The 20,384-nt window shown below is 48.8% G+C and overlaps 1 protein-coding gene across 5 annotated transcripts in view; it reads right to left on the reverse strand.

Moving 5' to 3' along the window:
- The window catches only part of MYH11 (myosin heavy chain 11), a 115,325-nt gene that overhangs the window by 77,550 nt on the left and 17,391 nt on the right, over positions 1-20,384 (reverse strand). For 4 of the 5 annotated variants that reach the window (XM_045875039.3, XM_045875041.3, XM_045875038.3 and 1 more), the window contains exon 3: positions 11,888-12,044. In XM_045875039.3, coding sequence (XP_045730995.1) covers positions 11,888-12,044 — 157 coding nt within the window. Of the gene's footprint in view, positions 1-11,887; positions 12,045-15,236; positions 15,386-20,384 lie in introns of those variants that run through there. The other variant, XM_054507525.2, reaches the window with a different exon arrangement.

The following is a 20,384-nucleotide window of genomic DNA, read 5'->3' on the forward strand; positions in this document are numbered from 1 at the left end:
ACCACAGGAAGTGAGCAAAAGCTACAATGAGTATTTGCCCAAAGTGCTACGTACGAGAGGGTCGGTTTTGCTGCCACCTGAGACAGAGATGCTAAGTCTTCACAGCTGAAGTGATACTGAGCTGCATGTGTAAGATGTGTAGGAATCCCAGGAGGGGGGTGGGGGAGACACCAAGGAAGCAGAGCACCTCAAGCAGAGGGCCTGGGACACAGTAGGTCAGAGATGGAGACAGGACACGGTCCAGGAGCAGAGGTGTGTGGGCCTGGGCCCGGCATTCCAGCATCACCCAGCCCAGAGACCTGGGGTGCTCCTTACCTCACACGCACCCCTAAACATGCCTCTCTCCTCCTTCTCCCCGGACTCAGGTCTGGCCTTGGATGTGCAAGTCTGCGGGTCAGCTTTCCGAGGAGATAAAGGACTCTGGTGGTCCGCCCCCTCGAAGAAAGCCTGAAGACTCTCAGGGGATGCCCAGCTCCCCACAGACCAGCTATTTCGGCCTGATCCCAAACACAAGCTCGTGGTTTATGGCTGGGGAGCCAGAGGCCTGCAGGCTGACCATAAAAGGAGAAAACCAAGCTGGGACCGAGAACAGACCCAGGCTCACTGTTTCTCTTCCTTCCCATGCCAGGCTGCTAGGGGACCCAGCGAGAGGGAGGGGGCCAGGTCTATGTCGCTGTAGGGTCACCACTCCCTGTCCCAGGCCAGTAAGGAATGGAGGACACAGCCTCTCCTGTGTGTGGAAGAGCAGTTGCCCACCCAATGCCACACGTGAAGGTGAATGTCAGTGCTGGGCCTCCACAGATGACAGCTAACACCTGTGGCACTTGCTGGGAGCAGGCCGCGTGTTCCCCACGCTCTGTCCAAATTAACCCTTGCACCAACTGGGGTAGGCCCGGTTCTTAGCCTCACGGGACAAAAAAGGAAACTGGGCACAAACAAGTGGGGGTGTTGGCAGAACAGGGATTCGAACCCAGCTCCAGGGCCCATGCCCCAACCCACTACTCTGCAGGTCAGGGTCCTTCTCTTTCTCTGGGCCTTCCTCTCCTACCCTTGTCCTCCGGCAGAGCTGGTAGGAAGAGATTCTGGGCAGGAAGAGATAGTCTGAGGGTTTGTACTGGAGCCCAGCAGGAATTTTCCAGACCCTCAGGAAGCTCTGGCATCTTTCATAGCAGGTGACAGATGGGGTCTGGGGAGACCAGTATTTTCATGGTGGGCTCTTGGGCCTCAGCTCCCACCTGCCCCACTCTCCCTCCTTCTCTCTGCTCCAGCCCCACCAGCCTATGGATCCCATGTGCACCTCTTTTGTTACACCCACCTTGTCCCCCCCACCCCCTGCCCTCCCAGACTCTGACAGGCCCCAGGGTCCACCTCACAGCTCCCCAGAACTCCCTTCCTGAGCACATGTATTTGTGGGGATGATTTGATTATACACCTACCTTCTCCTTCACCTCATCTGCACCAAGTAGATGGTACCCCTCCTCACCATCCCACCTCCCCCAGTGGGGTCTCAACACTGTTGAATCAAAGGGGTAACGGGGAGCCAGATTCCCTCTGAGGTTGGGAGAACACAGAGGGAGGAGGCTGGAGCATGCATTTGTGGTCAAAGAGCCAGAGCTGAAGTCCCAAGTCCTTTCAGCATGCCTGCTTCTTCAACTCAATATTTACTGCTTGTTAAAAAAAAAAGAAGAAGAATTCTCCCCAGCCCCCCCCCCCCCCCCCCCCCCCGTGTAAGTAAGACACCACAGGCACTCCATAAAAGGCTCATCGGAATCAGATGATCCTTTACCCTTCCTCATTTCCTGGCAAAGAACGTGAACTTCCCATGATAACTCAGAGCACAAACCTACATGTCCCAGGGCCTCAGTGACGACCAAGCCAGGCGGACGGAGCCCCCATCTGCCCACCCCGCCATCCGGCCAGATGCAGAGCTGAGAGCCACTGCAAAATCTGCGAGAGGCCGGGAGCCATGCATCTGGTCCCCCCTGCGGGGACACATTGTAGCAACACCACTTGGAATGACTTCCTGGCTCTACCTCTTGGGCAAGACCCTGGCCTTACGAGGAAAATAAGGATAGGAATCCACCCCTTTCCAGGATATGAAAACAGCGAAGTAAGACTGGATGAACAAAGCTTAAAATTACCCACGACACGCGGAAGACCTCAGCAATTGCTGTGATCATCACCAGGGCCATCATCCATGTCACCCAGAATAGTGAGCTTGTGCAGTGGTTCTAGCTTGCAGCAATTCTATCCCAAGGGGACAGGGTATTAGGCCAAGTTCAGAGCTTTCTAATGAGAAGGCCTAAGTCAGTCCCTTAGCCTCCTGGGGCCTCAGTCTCCTGGTCTGCGAAATGGGGTTAACAGCACCCCACTACCACACAGCCTCAGAGGGAAGATCAATGTTTCGAGGGCAGCAGAGGGTGACGTCTCCAGGTGGGACATGGGGCTCTGGGGCCAACTCACTCGGTGCACTGAGTGTCAGTTTTGTCCATCTCTAAAATGGGCGGGCTCGTGGTGTTGGAGAGAGCCGAGCTGCGCGGGCTTTCCAGAGCAGTGAGCTGGGGGGTGGGGGTGGGGGGACACATCGGTGCTCTCCCTCTCTCTGCCAAGCTCACAGAGCAGCCTCTGGGGGGTTGGTGAGCCTGAGCCGGCCCCCCCAGGACCCGCCAACCTCGACCTCCCTCGGACAGAGGGACGCAACTGAGTGTGGGAACTTGCAAAGCAGAGGGCTTAGAGGTTAGCTCATGCCACCTCCCAGATTTCTCTTCAGTTTGAAGAGGGTTCAGCCAAGAGCCCTGGAGCTGATGGAGGCCAGCCAGCTGTGATTTTCTTCTTTAATCCCCTGAGAGTGGCCCTTTGGTGCTAATTACATGAGGACAAAACACTTCCAGCAACAAACCCTGATGACTCCACTCAGCACATCAGGACAAAATCCTATGTGCCTTTCACACCCTTCCCCCAGCCCCGGGGACCCGTGCAGGGGAGGCGGGAGATCCAAAGTGGCTTGTCGGGAAAGCCTCAGGGGTGGTGCTTTCCCCACATGCATCCTGTTAATTTACCCCGGTCAGCTAACTGTCGCTTCACCAGGACTGAGCCTTCAACACCCCACATGTGTAAGAAGATAGACCTTCCGGGAGCAAACCACCTTCCATGGGACAATCGGGGGCTCCACACAACAGCTAGCTGACTGGGCAAGCCTTAGGCTTGGGCATCCGATAAGCCAAGTTCAAATCCAGCTCTGACCCTCACGGGACCTTTGGCAAGTTCTTTGCCTCTCCGAGCCTCAGTTTCCCAGGCTCTAAAATGAGGCTATTAATATAGCCCCTGCCTCCAGGGTTGGATTAACGGACAAGTCCTATAAACACAGGCCCACGTGCACACGCACACACGGGAAGGAAGGGAGGGAAAAATAATGAGAAATTTTGAAAGGGTTCAGTATTTGCTGTTTCATAAAAACCAGCAACGGAAATGTTATGGGGAAAAGTAAAAACTTTGTTGGCCTTCCTGACCTTATAATTTAGTATTGTTTTTATTCTAGAGTCCATATGCGGGCACTATAATAGTTTCAAGGCTTAATTTTATTTTATTATTATTTTTAAAGATTTTATTTATTTGAGAGAGAGAGAGAGCATGAGCAAGGGGAGGAGGGGGGGAGGGGCAGAGGGAGAGGGAGAAGCAGAGTCCCCACTGCGTGGGGTTATTATCAGGGTGCCTGGCTGGCTCAGTCAGTGGAGCATCTGACTCTTGATCTCGGGGTTGTGAGTTCGAGCCCCAAGTTGGGTGTAGAGATTACTTAAAAAATAATATCTTTGAGGGCAGCGCCTGGGTGGCTCAGTCAGTTGGGCGTCTGCCTGTGACTCAGGTCATGATCCAGGGTCCTGGGATCAAGTCCCACATCGGCTCCCTGCTCTGTGGGGAGTCTGCTTCTTCCTCTGCCCCTCCTCTCTCTCATTCTCTCAATCTCTCTCTCAAATCAATAAAATCTTAAAAAATATATCTTTGAAAAAAAATCCACTTTTATCATTATCACTTCTTTGGAAAAGAAGGTTTGAAAGAATTTCCACTGAAAGATAATGGGTGGAACACTTGCCATTCATGTTCCTCCCTCCCCAAACCTGAGTAAAATGACAGTAAAGGGATTTTTCAAGGTGAAATGAAGAACTGGAAAAGAGAGAAGAGCAAGGAAGTCTTGGAGGCCAGAAAACAGGATGAGTGAGGACAGTTCCAGGAAAGGAGAAGTCTAATCTGGTGGTGGAGAAACCTAAAAGCAACCTATTTCATCACAGAATCCCCTGCCCCCAGGCCAAACCTCAGTAACTGGCCACAGCAGGGGGCTCAGGGAGACAGGGCGAAGGAGGATTTACAAACACAAGGATGGGCTGAAAGTCTGTCTGAGAAGCTGCTAGACATACCTTCCATGCTCCCTGCAGCCGAGGGACTGTCCTTCCCCAGCCCACAGGAGAAGACAGATTTTATTCTCCGCAGAATAAAATCCCTGGGCGGCATCAGGGACCATAGTGAAAGGATAAAGTGCAAGTTTCATTCCACAGTTTGAAACCCTTGGCTTCTTAACTAGACCCTCACAATGAAGGGAGACAGATCTTGACCTGCCAGGGAGACGATTGCATAAGTCTTCCCTGAAAAACCTGATTAGCCCAAGGACAAAAAAGATGGAGAGATCTATCAGAAGAGCCCCAGTGGAATGGCCCAGCTCCAATCAAACTATAGCCAAGCTCATCACCAGCAAGCTCCTCCTGCAAGCCCACAGCATCCATCCACCTTGCACTGGAGTATCCCCGATGAATGGGCAGCCAGGAATCAGCAGACATCTGAAGAAAGCTACTAATACCTCAGACAGAAGTGGAAACGAATCACTAGGAAAATAAGCATCTTGGAAGAAACAGACTAGGCATGGAGAAGAATCCTCCAAGGAAAAGGACATCACATCACATGGAAAAAGAATATATACATGTGTATATATATATGTATATCATATATATATATATAACAAATTAAAACTTAAAAGAAGGGTTGTAAGACAAAGTTGAAGTAATTGTCCAGAAAAAAAGAATAAAAAGGAGATGGGACAGTCCCGGACATGAGAAGACTTCTAGAAAAGCAGAACAGAGAACACAGAGAGAAATAAATCATCAAGGAAGTAATTCACAAAAATTTCTCAGAATATAAGGCCATGAGTTTACAGATGAAAAGCGTCCACGAAGTCTCCAGCACAATGGGTGAAAACAGACCCAAGACAAATCCCATCAACATCATGAACATGGGGATAAAGAAGGGTCTAAAAGCGTCCAGAGAAGGAGAGAAAACAAAATTTTTTTTGGTCACACTCGAAGGATTAAGAATTAGATTGGCTTTTATCTTCTCAGCAATGAAGCAAGCTAGAAGGCTGTGAAGCCATGCCTTAAAAATTCTGAAAGAGGGGCGCATGGGTGACTCAGTTGGTTAAGCATCTGCCTTTGGCTCAGGTCATGATCTCAGGGTCTTGGGATCGAGCCCCGCATCAGCTCCCTGCTCAGCGAGGAGCCTGCTTCTCCCTCTCCCTCTGCCTGCCGCTCTGCCTACTTGTGCTCTCTATCTCTCTGTCAAATAAATAAATAAAATCTTTTTTAAAAATTCTGAAAGAAAACTATTTGTTGCTTAAAATTGTAAACTCAGCTAAACTGGCCCTTACATATTAGAGACACAACAAGTCTTCAGATGAGATATGCAGGATCTCAATCTGTCTCGTAAACATCCTTACTTGAGAAGGTACTAGAAAAGGTGCTCCATTTAAATAGAAGAGTAAATCAAGGAAGAGGAAGACATGGAAACCAGGAAACAAGGAATCCACCATGAGAGGGTGGAGCCAATTCCAAGCATGATAAGGAAGGTCCTGGATGTCAGCTACCTGTCATAGAGGGTAGCCAGGGCCGGTCAGAAGGCTCCAGTAGTAATCACCTTCAAGGAGAAGCTATAAGCAGGGTCCTCAACATATATCTAGACATAGTAAAAGGAGATCGACACATTTAGAAAGGAGACTTTGGGGTAGAATTAGTGATTAAGTACATTCATTCATTCATTCATTCATCAACAAATACTAACTGAGCAGCTACCATGTGCCAGGCACCAGCAGATCCACTGGAGATACAGAGGTGAATAGGTAGACAAGGATGGAGTCTGGCTCTTAGGCAGGGTATGTATGGGTCCTCAGGAAGTTATGGGTTCATGTAACACATTCAAACATTACATTTTATATTCAGTGCATGTGTTATCCGTCTCTCCCCAACCCCACCTCTTCACACTTCATCTTGTTCTACAAAGGATTAAGGAACCAACAAGACAGAAAGCTCATTGTGGATCCCGGCTGAGTGACCTTACCCCCTGGGATCACGACCTTCATCAGCGGAGTCACAAACTGGGCCTACACCTTCCTTTGCAAAAACCAAACTTCCACTTTCTAGAGAAAAAGTTATTTTCCCAAGCTTGCATTTTTCCCCCCATGATTTGTTTCACTGGAGTCTATCATTAGTAGTTTTCCAGAAAGTACCAGGTAATGCCAAAATGAACCCATGTGGAGCAGCTGTTGATTCACACTTAAACTAAATAAAGTTTATCTTTTATGAAAAAGTATGCTCACAGCTGTCACTTTCTCTTGGGGGGTTAAAATGTGTCATCATTTCTAAGTAATTTTCTATTTCACTATGTAACTTTGTGTGGTAACATAGAGCCTAGAGGGAATGAAATGTATTAACACTGGGGATCCTCCTCATCCAGTATAACACTGAAACATGATCACAACACAAAAATAGTCTTCAGTGAGTCCACTGAAGACTCTTTGGAAATCAGACCCCACTGAGGCATCCTTCTCTGGCCTGCACACTGCCACCCACCAACTCAGCCACTTTATCTTGCCGATTACGGCTGGCAACATCCACCAGCACGATACAAGCACAGAACAAAGCAGCAGGTCCATAAAACTGCCAATTCCCCTGAAGGTGCAATGTGTCACGAAGTCAATGAGCTTGGGAAGGCCACACAAAAAAAGTCAGGTCAATTCACGACAAAGTATCACAGAGTCATCATGAAGGACAACACAATGGGGGCTTTATGAAGCACCCCCAAAATGGAAGAGCCCTTGGGAAAACCGGTGACCCCTCTCATAAGTCTGCAAAAATTATTCTCATTAGCTCCTGCTGCAGAAATCAAATATGACATGAAGAACGTTGTGTTACACTCTCCTGGGATTCTGTACCCCCCAAAAAAGTTTTAAAAAATCAACCCTTAATTTTCTACTCAATCTAAGATTCAGCATCTTGTTGCAATTATAACCAAATTCCTATTATATGTAGATAAAACAGACTGACAATTTGCAATGTCATTTCCCCAGCCCAGTCAACCCTTTTTTCTCCCCCTTACAGTGAAATTTTGGTCCCTGTTTCAAGTGATTTTTTTTTCTGGAATCACTTATTTTCAGACAATCAAAATTTCTTCCATTTCAGGATGTTCAGCTCAGTTATTACATGAAAGGTTACATACCAAAGCATTAACAGTGGTGATCTCTGGACGATAGAATTATGGGTGCTGGTATATTCTCTTTAGCTTAAATACATGTTTTAATTTTTTTTAGGATGAACGTAAAATATTAAAGGTTTTTTAAAGTTATACATACGTATTTTAAGAGCACTGTGGTAGTGCTTACCTGTTACTCCCCCTTCTCCTTTGCTAAAAGAATTTCATGTCATTCTGGTGTTCAGAGAAAACGTGCTTGTGGGAGCTGCTCCACGAAAGAACCAGGAATAGTCCAAGCCAATTATAAAGGTCCCAGTCCTCTTTGCCAATGATTGGTTTAGAGGTTGGCATGTGACCAAAGGTTTAGCCAATGAGACATAATTACAAACAATTACTAACATTCCAGTCCTCTGCCAACCATTGGTTTAGAGGTTGGCATGTGACCAAAGGTTTAGCCAATGAGACATAATTACAAACAATTACTAACATTCCAGTCCTCTGCCAACCATTGGTTTAGAGGTTGGCATGTGACCAAAGGTTTAGCCAATGAGACATAATTACAAACAATTACTAACATTCCAGTCCTCTGCCAACCACTGGTTTAGAGGTTGGCATGTGACCAAAGGTTTAGCCAATGAGACATAATTACAAACAATTACTACCGTCCCAGTCCTCTGCCAACCATTGGTTTAGAGGTTGGCATGTAACCAGGTTTTAGCCAATAAGACATAAGGGGATGCCTGCTGAGGAGTTTCTGGAAAAGGTTTTTCTCCCTGATAAAAAAGAGACATAGGAAAAGAACCTAACATCCCACTTCCTTCAGGCTTTTGGACATGATAGCATGAGGACATGACGTCTGGAGCTATGGCTGCCATCTTGTGACCATGAGGAAGAAGCCAAGAAAACCCCAAAGAGGTCTGTTTTTGAGCTGCTGAATTAACTAACCCTGAAATCACCAACCTGCACTTCTTGTTATGTGAAATAATAAACTCCTATTGTTTAAGCCACTTTAATTGCTATATGGTATGCTATATTTTTATGCAACTAAAAGCAACCCAAACGACATGAGTACTATAACTTTGTGATGTTCATCTTCCTTAAGAAGGTGTGTGAACCATCACTGTAAACTTCTCCATCAAGGGAGACCACAAAGAATTTTTTTTTTTTTTATAAACAAAGACACATATCTAACTCCAGGAGCCATCCTTCACAACCTGAGATTTCAACTCCATTGCCCTTTCTATAAAGGCTCCATCTGCTGGTCTTTGAAGGTAATGGCAGTCCCATGTCTGCAATGATCCAGCTTGGGTCATACCCGTGGGGTTTGGGTAATTCTGTCAGTAATTTGGGGGCACTTCTACTGAGCCCTTTAGGCTGGACACACCTGGATCCCTGCCCTCAGGCACTTCCAGAACTAAGTTCTCAATTCCTGACTCAGGACAGTCTTGGAGGTAGCTATTTCAGAGTTTGCAAAGTCAAACACAAGGGCCGGGCTGTTAACACAAACAAGTGCCCCAGGCCAGGTAAGGACTGGGGAACTGGAAAACTCATGCCCCTATAAAAATACATACAGTTTTTATGCATAATTTCCCAGTTGTTAAAAGTTGACAACTACTTCAAGTATCCTTAAAACTGTGTGGCCCAAACCAAACTTATCTGAAGGCTGGATGCAGCCTACCAGCTGCTGGTTCATAACCTTAGGACTATTCCCACACCTCATAGTCACATAAAATTATATACAGCTTTAGGACTGCCAAGTCCTTTTCCGTTGCCCTCTCCCAAGTGTAAGGACGGGAGAACTCTTGTGTCTCAAGACCAGATCCATTTACAGGAAAGAAAATCCTCTCACCCTTCCCCAAAGATCAATGACACTGTGATGGGTACTGCCCTTTTTACAATGCACCCAAAACACATGAGGAGGAAAGCAAGGGTTCAATTGTTTTGAGGCAAAGGGATTTACTGAGAGAGGACCAAAGCAGTTGAACAGGTGAAGCTTACAACCTAGAGCCCCAATTTCTTTTTCTTGTCTTATTACACTGGTTAAAACTTCTAGTACAATGTTCATTAGGGGTGGTGAGAGCGGACATCCTTACCTTGTTACTCATCTTTTTTTTTTTTTTAAAGATTTTATTTATTTATTTGAGAGAGAGAATGAGAGACAGAGAGCAGGAGAGGGAGGAGGGTCAGAGGGAGAAGCAGACTCCCCACCGAGCAGGGAGCCCGATGTAGGACTCGATCCCGGGACTCCAGGATCATGACCTGAGCCGAAGGCAGTCGCTTAACCAACTGAGCCACCCAGGCGCCCACCTTGTTACTCATCTTATGGGGCAAGCTTTCAAACTGTCACTATTAAGTATGATGTTAAATGTAGGGTTTTTTTGTAGATGCCTTGTATCAGTTGATGAAATTCCCTCCTCCTAGTTTTCTGAGCGATTTTATCATGAACAGATTTTGAATTTTGTCAAATGCTTTTTCTGTATCCATTGATATGATCGTGTGGTTTTTCTTCTTTAGGCTATTATATGGACTAATTTTTGAATCTTGAACCAGCCTTGCATTCCTGGGAGAAGCCCCACTTGGTCATGGCCTGGGTTTCCAGGCCCTTTGAGAGACTCGGTTGTCTCTGTCATAAAGTGTAGGCAGTAACACCGACCCTATCTCACAGAATTGTGCTGATGATTAAAAAAAAGAAAACATGTGTTCTTGTGAAAGGAGGTATGTGCCGTGACCCAAAGTGCTATTCAGGTAGAGGCTGAGAAGAGGCCCTGCCAAGGCAAACTTCTATTGTTCAAGCTTCTGGCACACCAGGCACCACACTGAGCACAGGACATACCCTAATTCCATATACCACAAAGCACGGCAAAGTGATTTTAGGTGCCACTAAGATTAATGGTTTCAATTTTAATAGTTGTATATTCTCTTCAATGTGCATTAGAAAAAAACATAACAGAGGTGCCTGGGTGGCTCAGTCAGTTAAGTGACTGACTCCTGATTTCAACTCAGGTCATGATCTCAGGGTCGTGGAGTTGAGCCCTGCATCGGTCTCCACGCTCTGCACAGAGTCTCCTTGTCCCTCTCCCTCTGCTCCTCTCTCCACTCACTCGCTCTCTCCCCTCCCCCTCTCTCTCAAATAAATAAATAAATAAATAAATAAAATCTCTAAAAAAAAAAGAAACAAACATAGCTGGCGTAAGTAACATCTGGTTTCGTGCATGATGATGATAATCGTTTACACTTCATGAGTTTTGACCAAGTATCAGACACTGTTCGGAGCACTATGCAATCGTACATTTAATCTTCACATCAGCCCTATGGGTAGGTCACAGTTATTATAATCCTCTCTTGCAGATGAGGACGCAGAGCACAGAGAGGCTAAGTAGCTTGCTCAAGGTCACACAGCTGGTGAGTGGCAGAGCTGGGATTTAAACACAGGCACCCCTGTTCTAGAATCCATGCTCTTAACTAATCTAGTATACTGCTCTTTTTTATTCAGTCTGAACTAGATTGCGGGGGAGAGAGCTCATGAGAAAAATATCAAGTAAGTAATATAAGGACATCAATTTTATGAAGTTTAAGAGCAGGCAAAACTGATGGTGACAGAAGTCAGAATAGCAGTTACTTCTGGGGGGTATAGAGGAGGTATTGACTGGGAAGAGGCATGAGGAAACTTTCTGGAAATATTTCACATCTTGGTCTGAGTGGTGGCTCTATGACTGCAGACATATGCCAAAGTTAATTTTAGGCTGGACACTAAGTTTGTGCACTTTACCCCCTCTACTGTATGTATATTTTACCTCAATTAAAAGTTCATTAATAATAGTAATAACAACACTAATAATAGTAATACACAAACATGGAGGGCATATGCAAAGGTCTTGAGTTTGGACAAGGCTGCATGAGAATCTCCACAAGCTGCAAGGTGGACCCTATCACCCCCTTTTTACAGATGGGGAAACTGAGGCTGGAGAGGAGAAGACCTCTCACACCACCCCCAGGGCTGAAAACGCAGAGCTGGCAGGTTGGGCCCCAGGGCTGACGGCCACCCCCTTCCCTCGGGAGGTGGGGAGGGCACCGCACTATCCTGCAGATGGCAGGCCGGGCCCGGGGGCCGCAGAGAGGCTGGGCGGCCCATGCCCGTATTTGCCCAAGCCATCTGTGCTCCCCCCCACCCTCCCAGCCGCGCGCCCAGATGTTCGGCTGCCTTTTTCCCTTTTTCAGGCACAAGGCTCCTGGGCCCCAGCGCCGCCTGCCAAACTCCGCATTCTTGGCGAGGACTGCAGGCCGGCGGGGGGCAGGAGGGGCCCAGACAGAACGGGCGCTCCCGGAGGCGGCGGGAGCAGCAACCCCGCGCAGCACCCCGGCCACCCGGCAGGCGGCTCACCTTGCAGCATGCTCCGGTAGGCCGTGTCGGCGATGGCGTAGATGTGGGGCGGCATCTCGTGCCTCTTCTTGCCCTTGTACATGTCCACGATCTTCTCCGAGTAGATGGGCAGTTGCTTGTAGGGGTTGATCACCACGCAGAAGAGGCCAGAGTACGTCTGCCAAAGAGAGAAGCCAAGCTTACTTGCCGCATGCGGCCTTGAGGAGAGCTCGGACGTCTGGTTCCCCCGGGGTCCAGGCCCAGCAACGCCCATCACCGCCTGCATTTAAACACGTACTGAGCACCTCTGGGTGCATTTTTTCCACTACATCCTCACGGCAAAACTGTTAGATGCATTCATATGGCCATTTTAGAGATGGGGAAACTGAGGCTCAGAGTCCTGATGGGAACGCTCGGGCATCGCGGATAGGCTGGGTATGGGGGAAGAGGAGGAAACCCCTGGGTTTCTGGGCCACCTATGTTCTCTCTTAGAGCTGTGTGCTTTCTGACAGTTGGGGTTCAGACCCCAGCCCCTCTCTTGGACGCCGCCACTCACCTCCCTGAGCCTCTGTCTACTGGGTACTTACTGTGCACCTGGCACTGAGCTCTAAGCCCTTCACGGGCATCTCTTCACTGAATCCTCTTATCTACCCTGTGACCGTCACACTGTGATTTCCCTGCTTCCATGTGAGGTCGTCACTGGCTCACACAGCTAGCTGGCTCAGTTGGCTAAATGCCCCCGGGGCAGGGCATGATCTCGGGGTCCTGGGATCGAGCCCGACATCACATCGGGCTCCCTGCTCAGGGGGGAGTCTGCTTCTCCCTCGCCTCTGCCCCTCCCCCTGCTCTCTCTCTCTCTCTCTCCCTCTCTCCCTTTCTCTCTCAAATACATACATACATACATACATACATAAAATCTTAAAAAAAAACATCTTCCGGAACTACATAGTGTTGCTGATTGTACACCGCTGTGGATGTGCTAAATGCCATCGAATTGTGCCCTTGGAACTGGCTCAGATGGTGAATTCTAGGTTATATGGATTTTACCACAATTAAAAAAAAAAAAGTTGTCCTGCTCCCACCAAGGGCATAGAAGCATCTAGAAATAATCAGACCAGGGAAAGGGTGTGGGGGCGCTCGGCAAACCCCACCATGAGCACACATTCGAGGCACTCTCCTTGCTCTGGCTGTCTTTTCCTAGACGTTGGCTGTTCCCTGGGCTGAGGTCACAGCTCAGGGGACAGCCTCCATCCTGTTCCACAGGGATTGCTTTTCCCAAACAATAGCATCAGTACTGCCTGCGGCTCTAATAGGCCACGAAGCAGGCCCTCCCTCCAGTCCCCCTAGAAGGGATGAAAGGAAGAGCAGATGGCCCATCTCTGGGTGACACTCAGGGGGCAAAGTAAACACCAGAGAGGTTAAGCAACTTGACCAAAGTCACAAAGCGAGACCTTAGCGGCACCAAGCCCAGCTCGGCCCACTGCCAAGCCTAAGCAACTCCCATGAGGCTGTCCGAACTCTGCCCGACATACAGAAAGAAAAACAATGCATCATTTGTTCATTCAGTCCCTCATTCATTCAGTGTGTATGTCCCAGACACCGTGCAAGGCTCTGGGGTTAAAGAAAACAAAGAGCACAACGTCCTGCCCGCAAAGGGATTTCAGCCATGCCTGCGGCTGATTGGAGGAGGAGCGTCCCCCCCCAGGGCTCAGTCTGCTAAGGGACAATGGTGTGTGATGGGCCTGGGTGAGAAGGGGACAGGATTCTTCAAAAGGGACAGGATTGGCAGGGGGAGGAGGGAATAATCTCCCTGGTTCTCAGCATTCCCCTAAAAAGGCAGGAATGAGGTCAACACAGACCATCAGCCATTTGTTGAGTACCTACTGTATACCAGGTCTGTGCTAGATGCTGGAGATAAATAAATCAGTGGTGGTCCCCTGCCCTCCAAGAACCCACAGATCAGAGAGGGGACAAGGACATTTAAAAATAATGTCCCTAGACCCAGGATGCAGCCCAGGGAATGAAGGGGAGCAAGGAAGAGAGGGCCCTAATCCACACTGGGGGGCGGTCAGGGAAACTGCCAGTGGGGAGGTGCGCCCTGCCCTGAATCCTAACAGACAAGGAGGTGTTAGCCTGCTCGGGAGGTCGCACAGGCACGGAAGGCAGCAGGGCGAGTGCATGCATGCGGGTGAACGGCAAGCAGTTTGGTGTGTCTGGATCATAAAGGAGGAGACAAGCAAGGATGAAGGAGGAGGCTCCTGCAGAGGCAGGCAGGGGCCAGGACCCGCACTCGGCCTGATGGGTCCACTGTCGGCCCGGATGCCCCCCTCCCCCATCTGATCGTCCAGCCCCCTCGTGCTGCGCCGGAGCACCCTCTTCCTCCTCTCCAGTCTGTACATAGGCCTTGGCATACAGCAGGTGCTCACTATGTGCTTGCCCAATGAATGCCTGAGGGGTATGTTAATTACAAAGATTCCCTGGAACAGGGGCCGCAATGCCTTCCTCTCTGTGACCTGGGGCTTTGCACTGGGCTGGCACACGGTAGGTGCTCAGGAGAGGTTTGCTGACCTTGTGACCAAGGGCAGGGGCTCTGTGTCCTGTTCATCTGTGTCCTGGTCCCTAGCATGGGGCCTCCCATAGAGTAAGTGCCCAGATAACGATCAGTCGTTTGAATGGTCAGCCAAGTCCTACCTCTCCTTCAGGTCCTAACTCCACTTCCAGATGCCCCTGGGCTGTGCCCCCTGCCAACAGCCAGGCCCTTGTTAGAATGTGGGTGTCATTTACAGCCCAAACCACCCTCTCACCAAACCCTTGACCTGGAGGCAGTAAAGGGCAGTGGTTTAGGGTACAGAATCGAGCACTGCAGACTTGGTGTGAACCCCCATTCTGCTACTTCCTGGCTGTGTGACCCTGGGCAAGTCTCTTAACCTCTCTGAGCCTGTTTTCCTCAGCTACAAAACAAAGATGTGTAACAGTAGATCCTTCACAGGCTTGCTGTAAGATAATGCTCGTGAAGCATTTAACAGAGTGCGTGGTATACGGGAGGTGCTCAATAAATGTTAGGTGACTATACCCTGCTCCCTTTACTTCATGATGACAGAAACCTTGCCAGCTTGGAACCTTCTATGTCTCCCCTCCATCTTCCCAGAGCCATTTCCATCTCCTCTTTCAGGGCTCATCCTAAATGACACCTCCTGGACTGCAAGCTGCCCACCCCCACCCCGGTATCGCCAGCCCAGCACACGGCCACGCACAAGGCAGACACTCAGTAAATGCTTGCTGAATACAATGAATAGGAGAAGTATCACTTTGCTCCTGTCTGCCTCAGACAGCTCCTGGTGCAAAGCCCCCAAGCAAGCCCGTACTTAACCCAAGCTTCCAGGCAGATCTGAATCTCTGCTCAGTTCAGCCCATCTTTCCGAGGCACAACAACCGAGAGGAAGAGCTGGGTCGGCGGAGCACACCCCACGCAGGGTGGCTGGGCTCCAGAATCTGCAGGCTTTAGGTCTGCTGTTTAACCTCAGTTCATTTCACCAGACCCAGTCCCCACACTGCAGTTGGTGGTGTTTCTGCCCCCCTGTCCCCCACACAAGCCCCTCTCCAGCCGGTCAAGTTCAGAGGTTTCAATATCCCCGCCTGCTGTGTCCCAGCCAACATCTCAGGGCCCCATGCCATCAGCAGGTCCCAGCCACAGGCCCAGGGTTTCCCTCTTGTGACCGTATTAGGAAGTGACTCCAGCTTTTCCCTGACACTTTATATGGTCAGCCACACAGCCCTGAGCAGGAGACTGCTCCCACGGCCTCCTCCTCTGGCAGAAACAAGAACCAGGAGGGGAAGGTGGAAGAAACGCAGGCTTTAAGTCACACGGCCTAGGGCAGAACCTTAGCTTGGCCCTCCTCCATCACCTGCGGGATTTGTGTGAGTGGCCAAAGCCTGGAGCCTCTTCTTCCCCATCTATAAAATGATGAGGTGGGGGGCACCTGGGTGGCTCAGGTGGGTAAGCATCTGCCTTCAGCTCAGGTCACGATCCCAGGGTCCTGGGATTGAGCCCGGCATCGGGCTTCCTGCTCATCGGAGAGTCTGCCTCTCCCTCTCTGTCTGCCCCTCACCCCCGACTTGTGCTCGCTCTCTCTCTCTCGCTTTACTCTCTCTCTCTCAAATAAAATCTTTTTTTTAAAAAAGAGTACATTTATACATATACATACATGCATACATATACAAATTTGCACATATTTGCCTGTATAGGTATAAAATATTTCTGGAAGCCTATGTAAGAAACATCCTCGAGGTTTCTCTAGGGAAGGGAACTGGAAGATGAGGAATGGGGATGAAAGGGAAAATTGTAAATATCCTGATATACTATTTAATATTTGCCTATATTACCTATTCAAAATAACATTTTAAATCTGGCCAGATAGTTTTTTTTTTTTTTTAAGATTTATTTATTTATTTATTTATTTGAGAGAGTGAGAGAGAGAGAGCACAAGCGGGGTGAGGGCAGAGGGAGACGCAGACTCCCTGCTGAGCAGGGAGCCTGATATGGGGCTTGATCCTGAGACTCCGGAATCATGACCTGAGCCAAAGGCCGACGCTTAACTGACTGAGGCACCCAGGTGCCCCATGGCCAGATAGATAGTTAACAATAAACATAAGAAGAAGCCACAAGACGTGAGGTATGCTTCTTATCTTTAAATATTTTCTTGTGGTCTTTGCATAGATAGCCTTGTGTTATTAGAAAGCTTCTTTGAAGCAATAACCATTTGAAAGATCTAAACAGTGGGGTCACAGGGCTCAGTAACGGGGAGCGTCCCTCTGTGTTTTCTTTCTACCTTCCGAGACCCGGGTCAGTTATTGTATTTTTTTCCCACCCTCCAGGACCCTCAGGCACTCAGGAGGCCTCTGATCATAGCCTGCTCTCAGCATCCCGGGGCAGATACTCCTTCAGGTCCCTGGGCCAGGGGCCCAGGATGAAAACAACATCACCTGCTCGAGTTTGGAAGGAAGGCCTCTCCTTAGCCCGCTGGTCTTCCCAGAACAGTGAAACCAGAACCAGGAAAATATCCTTTGGGGCTCGCAGGTAGGGAATTTGGGCCGGGAATGGGAGAGTCCATCCACCTTGGCTCTGGATCATGTTCCCAACCCCAGGGCCTTGGCACAGGAGTGGAAAGTCCCACTGTTGACAGGGATCAAGCAGGTTAGAGATGAGTGAAGTGGGCCAGGTATGAAGAAAAAGTAGGTGTAGTGATCAACAAGCAACAATACTAAGCCCCAGGATCTGGGAGACAACAGGGGTAGTCAATCCCTCCAGCCCTGGAGGCAGACAAACCTTGCCTGGGTCCCAGCTCTGCCCACTTCCAGCAATAGGACTGAGCACAGCTGAGCCTCAGTGCCCTGGTCTCTGAAATGGGGTAATAGCCTCTGTTCATAGGACCGTTGGAGGATTACATGAGTAGCAGCTCAAAGCAGTCGTCCCGGGGCCAGCCTTCCCGGGTTCAAGACCCAGCTATTTCTCATCAAGTTGTGTAAGTTTCCTAAGCCCCAGTTTATCTGCAAACATGAGATTACAAAATAGTGTATAAAGAAAAGAACAGTAGTCGCCATAACAATATCTTGGTATGAACGCGTAACACAGTGAATTTTAAATGAACAGCAGCTACCATCACTATTGTGGGGGTAACGAGGCTCCTTTGAGGGTCTAATGAAAGCGGAGACCCCTGCCCAGAAAAAAATGTACATATGCCCAAACGTGTCCTTAAATCTCTGGAGGCTGACAAACTCCTTAGTGCCCATTTACGGGAACGGAGTATGGAACACGTTTTAGGGAGAAAAAAAAATTTTTTTTTTTTTGTAAGAACACTCAACACAACTGTGGTCCACCCTCTTGACCAATTTTTAAGTGTACCATACGGCATTGTTAACTTCAGCCACAGTTCTCTAGAACATACTCATCTGCAGGACTGAAACTCTGTACCTGTTGGAGAACACCTTCCCATTTCCCTCTCCCCGAGCCAGCCACCCTTCCATGCTCTGATTCTGAGCCTGATGATTTTCAATGCCTCCTGTGGGTGGAACCCGGATTGTTCATCCTTCTGTGACTGCCTTATTTCACTCAGTATCATGTCCCCCAGCTTTAGCCATGTGGTCACCAATAGCAGGATTTCCTCTCTTAAGCCTGAAATGATGGACATACCACATTTTCTCCATCCGTTCATCATCTTAGAATCTAGGTCCTTTATTCACATCTGGCTCAAGTGTGTCTTATCTTCCTCCCCTTCATTAGAAAGCAGCCTCAGGGCGTTGTAACTCTCAGCATCCCCCAGAGATGGAAGCAGGAGAGCCTAGAGCATTCTACCGGACAGGCCAGAGTCTGACCCGGGTCCCTTCCCAGGCAAGTCACATCAGCTCTCTCTCGGACAGGTCACGTGCGGGGTGGGAGGTCAGCTTTGCTCTCACCGGTGATGGAAAGGACAAAACGGGCCGGGAAGGACTTAGCACAGTATCCACTGCAGGCAAGGCTCACACTTTATTGAGCTTCCTCTGCCTGCACCTCTTGTCCCATCCCCCAGCCAAAGAGTAAGCAAAGAGCCAACTGCTGAGTGGTCGTGCTAAGCTCCCGGCAGAGAGAACCCAGAGTCCAGAAGGGCAGATGTGTGGACGAGGACTCAGAGTCACATGCATGTGCCATGAACAGGTAAGGAAAGAAACTGCATCTCGAGGATAAGGACACAATGGCTTCCATAGACTCTTCTAGAACCAAGAGGACAAGGGTCTTCATCTGAGGTGTACTTTGCAGAATGGAGGGGAAAGTCCTCTTCATTAGCAAAGGTGAAGTCGGGCACCCTGACTGCCTCGGCATCACCTGCCCCCCACCTGTGCCTCTTGCTGTCCCGTGCTTTGCTCCCCCTCCCCCACCTCCTTCTTTATCTCCTCCATCATGGACAACGGTTTCTATTTAAGTGATTAAACTGACCAGAAAGGAACAGTTAGGAGTAGGCATGCGGTCACAAGGCTGAAAGGCTTTTCATCTAATCTGTCCAGAGAAGCACAGCAGGAATTTGAAGCTTTGATTCATTTTTTAATCTGCTGTCAGATTAAATATTCTGGGTCTTGGGACCTTCATAAGCCCTTCTTTTTTTTTTTTCTGATTTGTATTTTGGGCTCAAATGCTATGTCAGAGGACAGCAGGTGAGATTTATACACAGGCCCGTCCTTAACCTCTCCGAGGGAGAGGACACATCTGAGGTGGGAGGCTCGGAAGAGTTCCATCCCCCACCCCCAGCTCCCTGAAGTCTGGCCTCCTTAGAATTGCCCATCCTGTACCAACAGCTCCAAGTTGATAATATTTCCATACAAGGAGTGGCTCGGACAAAGGGGACTTTCCCTGCAGAGTTAGGGAAGTTAAGGATAGGCTTTAGCACTCTGAGATCAGCTTGCTCACCTGTAAAATGGGACAAGCATACTTATTCCGTGGGCGTTGTGTTGATTAAATGAGATAAGATATGTCAAGGCACACAACAGGGGTGAGAGGAGGTATTTGATAATTCCAGGTTGCTCCTCTGTTCCCTCTTGGCTCTTAAAAAAAGCTACCGTTGGGATGCTGGGTGGCTCAGTCGGTTAAGCGTCTGCCTTCGGCTCAGGTCATGATCCCAGGGTCCTGGGATCGAGCCCCGCATTGGGCTCCTTGCTCAGCAGGGAGCCTGCCGTTCCCCCTGCTTGTGCGCGCTCTCTCTCTCTCTCTGGCAAATAAATAAATAAAATCTTTAAAAAGAAAAAAAAAAGCTACTGTTAGCCCCTCTGAACTATCCATATGGAGAATGGATGATCAGTTATGACACATCTATGGGATAGATTACAATAGCTCCCAAGAAGATACTTTTGGGGTTATAATGGAAATGTGGGAACGCCCAGCATTGACTCACAGATGGAAAAAAAGAGCGAGCAAGCTAACCTATGTGTGCAGGCTTGTAAATACATAAACACGTACCATTCTCACCAAGCAAGAGCTCAAGAATGCACCGTTTTATCAGCTGTTACCTCTGGGGGAGGAATGATTTTTTGCGTTTGCTGTGCTTTCCTGAATTTGCCAAATCTTCTGTAATAAACGTGACTTATTTTCCTAATTAGGAAAAAAAATCTGCAGAGCATTTTTATAGAGGACAAGTCTTTTTTTGTTTTTTGTGGGTTTTTTTGTAATTTTCACGTGGCAACATGGAAGGGGAGAGCCAGAGGGCTTAATGATGGAAGGGGAGGACCGTTTTCACAAGTTTGCAAAGGATCCAAGAAAAAAGGGCCGTAACAACGACATAACCAGTGGTAACAGCGAGCATCCTGAGAGCTGACCATGTGCCCAGAGGCGCGCCAAGTGCTTTCTTTTGAGAGTAACCCACTCTGTGAGGTTGGTGCTAATCTCTTGCTCATTTCACAGAGAAGGAAATGAAATTTCAGAGAAATTAGGTGATTCACCCAAAGGACTAGCACACCCTTTCTGAGAGGCAAATAGAGAAAGGCTGAACTGCAG

The sequence above is a fragment of the Mirounga angustirostris genome, unplaced genomic scaffold (genome assembly GCF_029215605.1).
Source record: "Mirounga angustirostris isolate CCGP_5_RB_7025 unplaced genomic scaffold, mMirAng1.0.hap1 SCAF_5, whole genome shotgun sequence".
NCBI lineage: Eukaryota > Metazoa > Chordata > Mammalia > Carnivora > Phocidae > Mirounga > Mirounga angustirostris.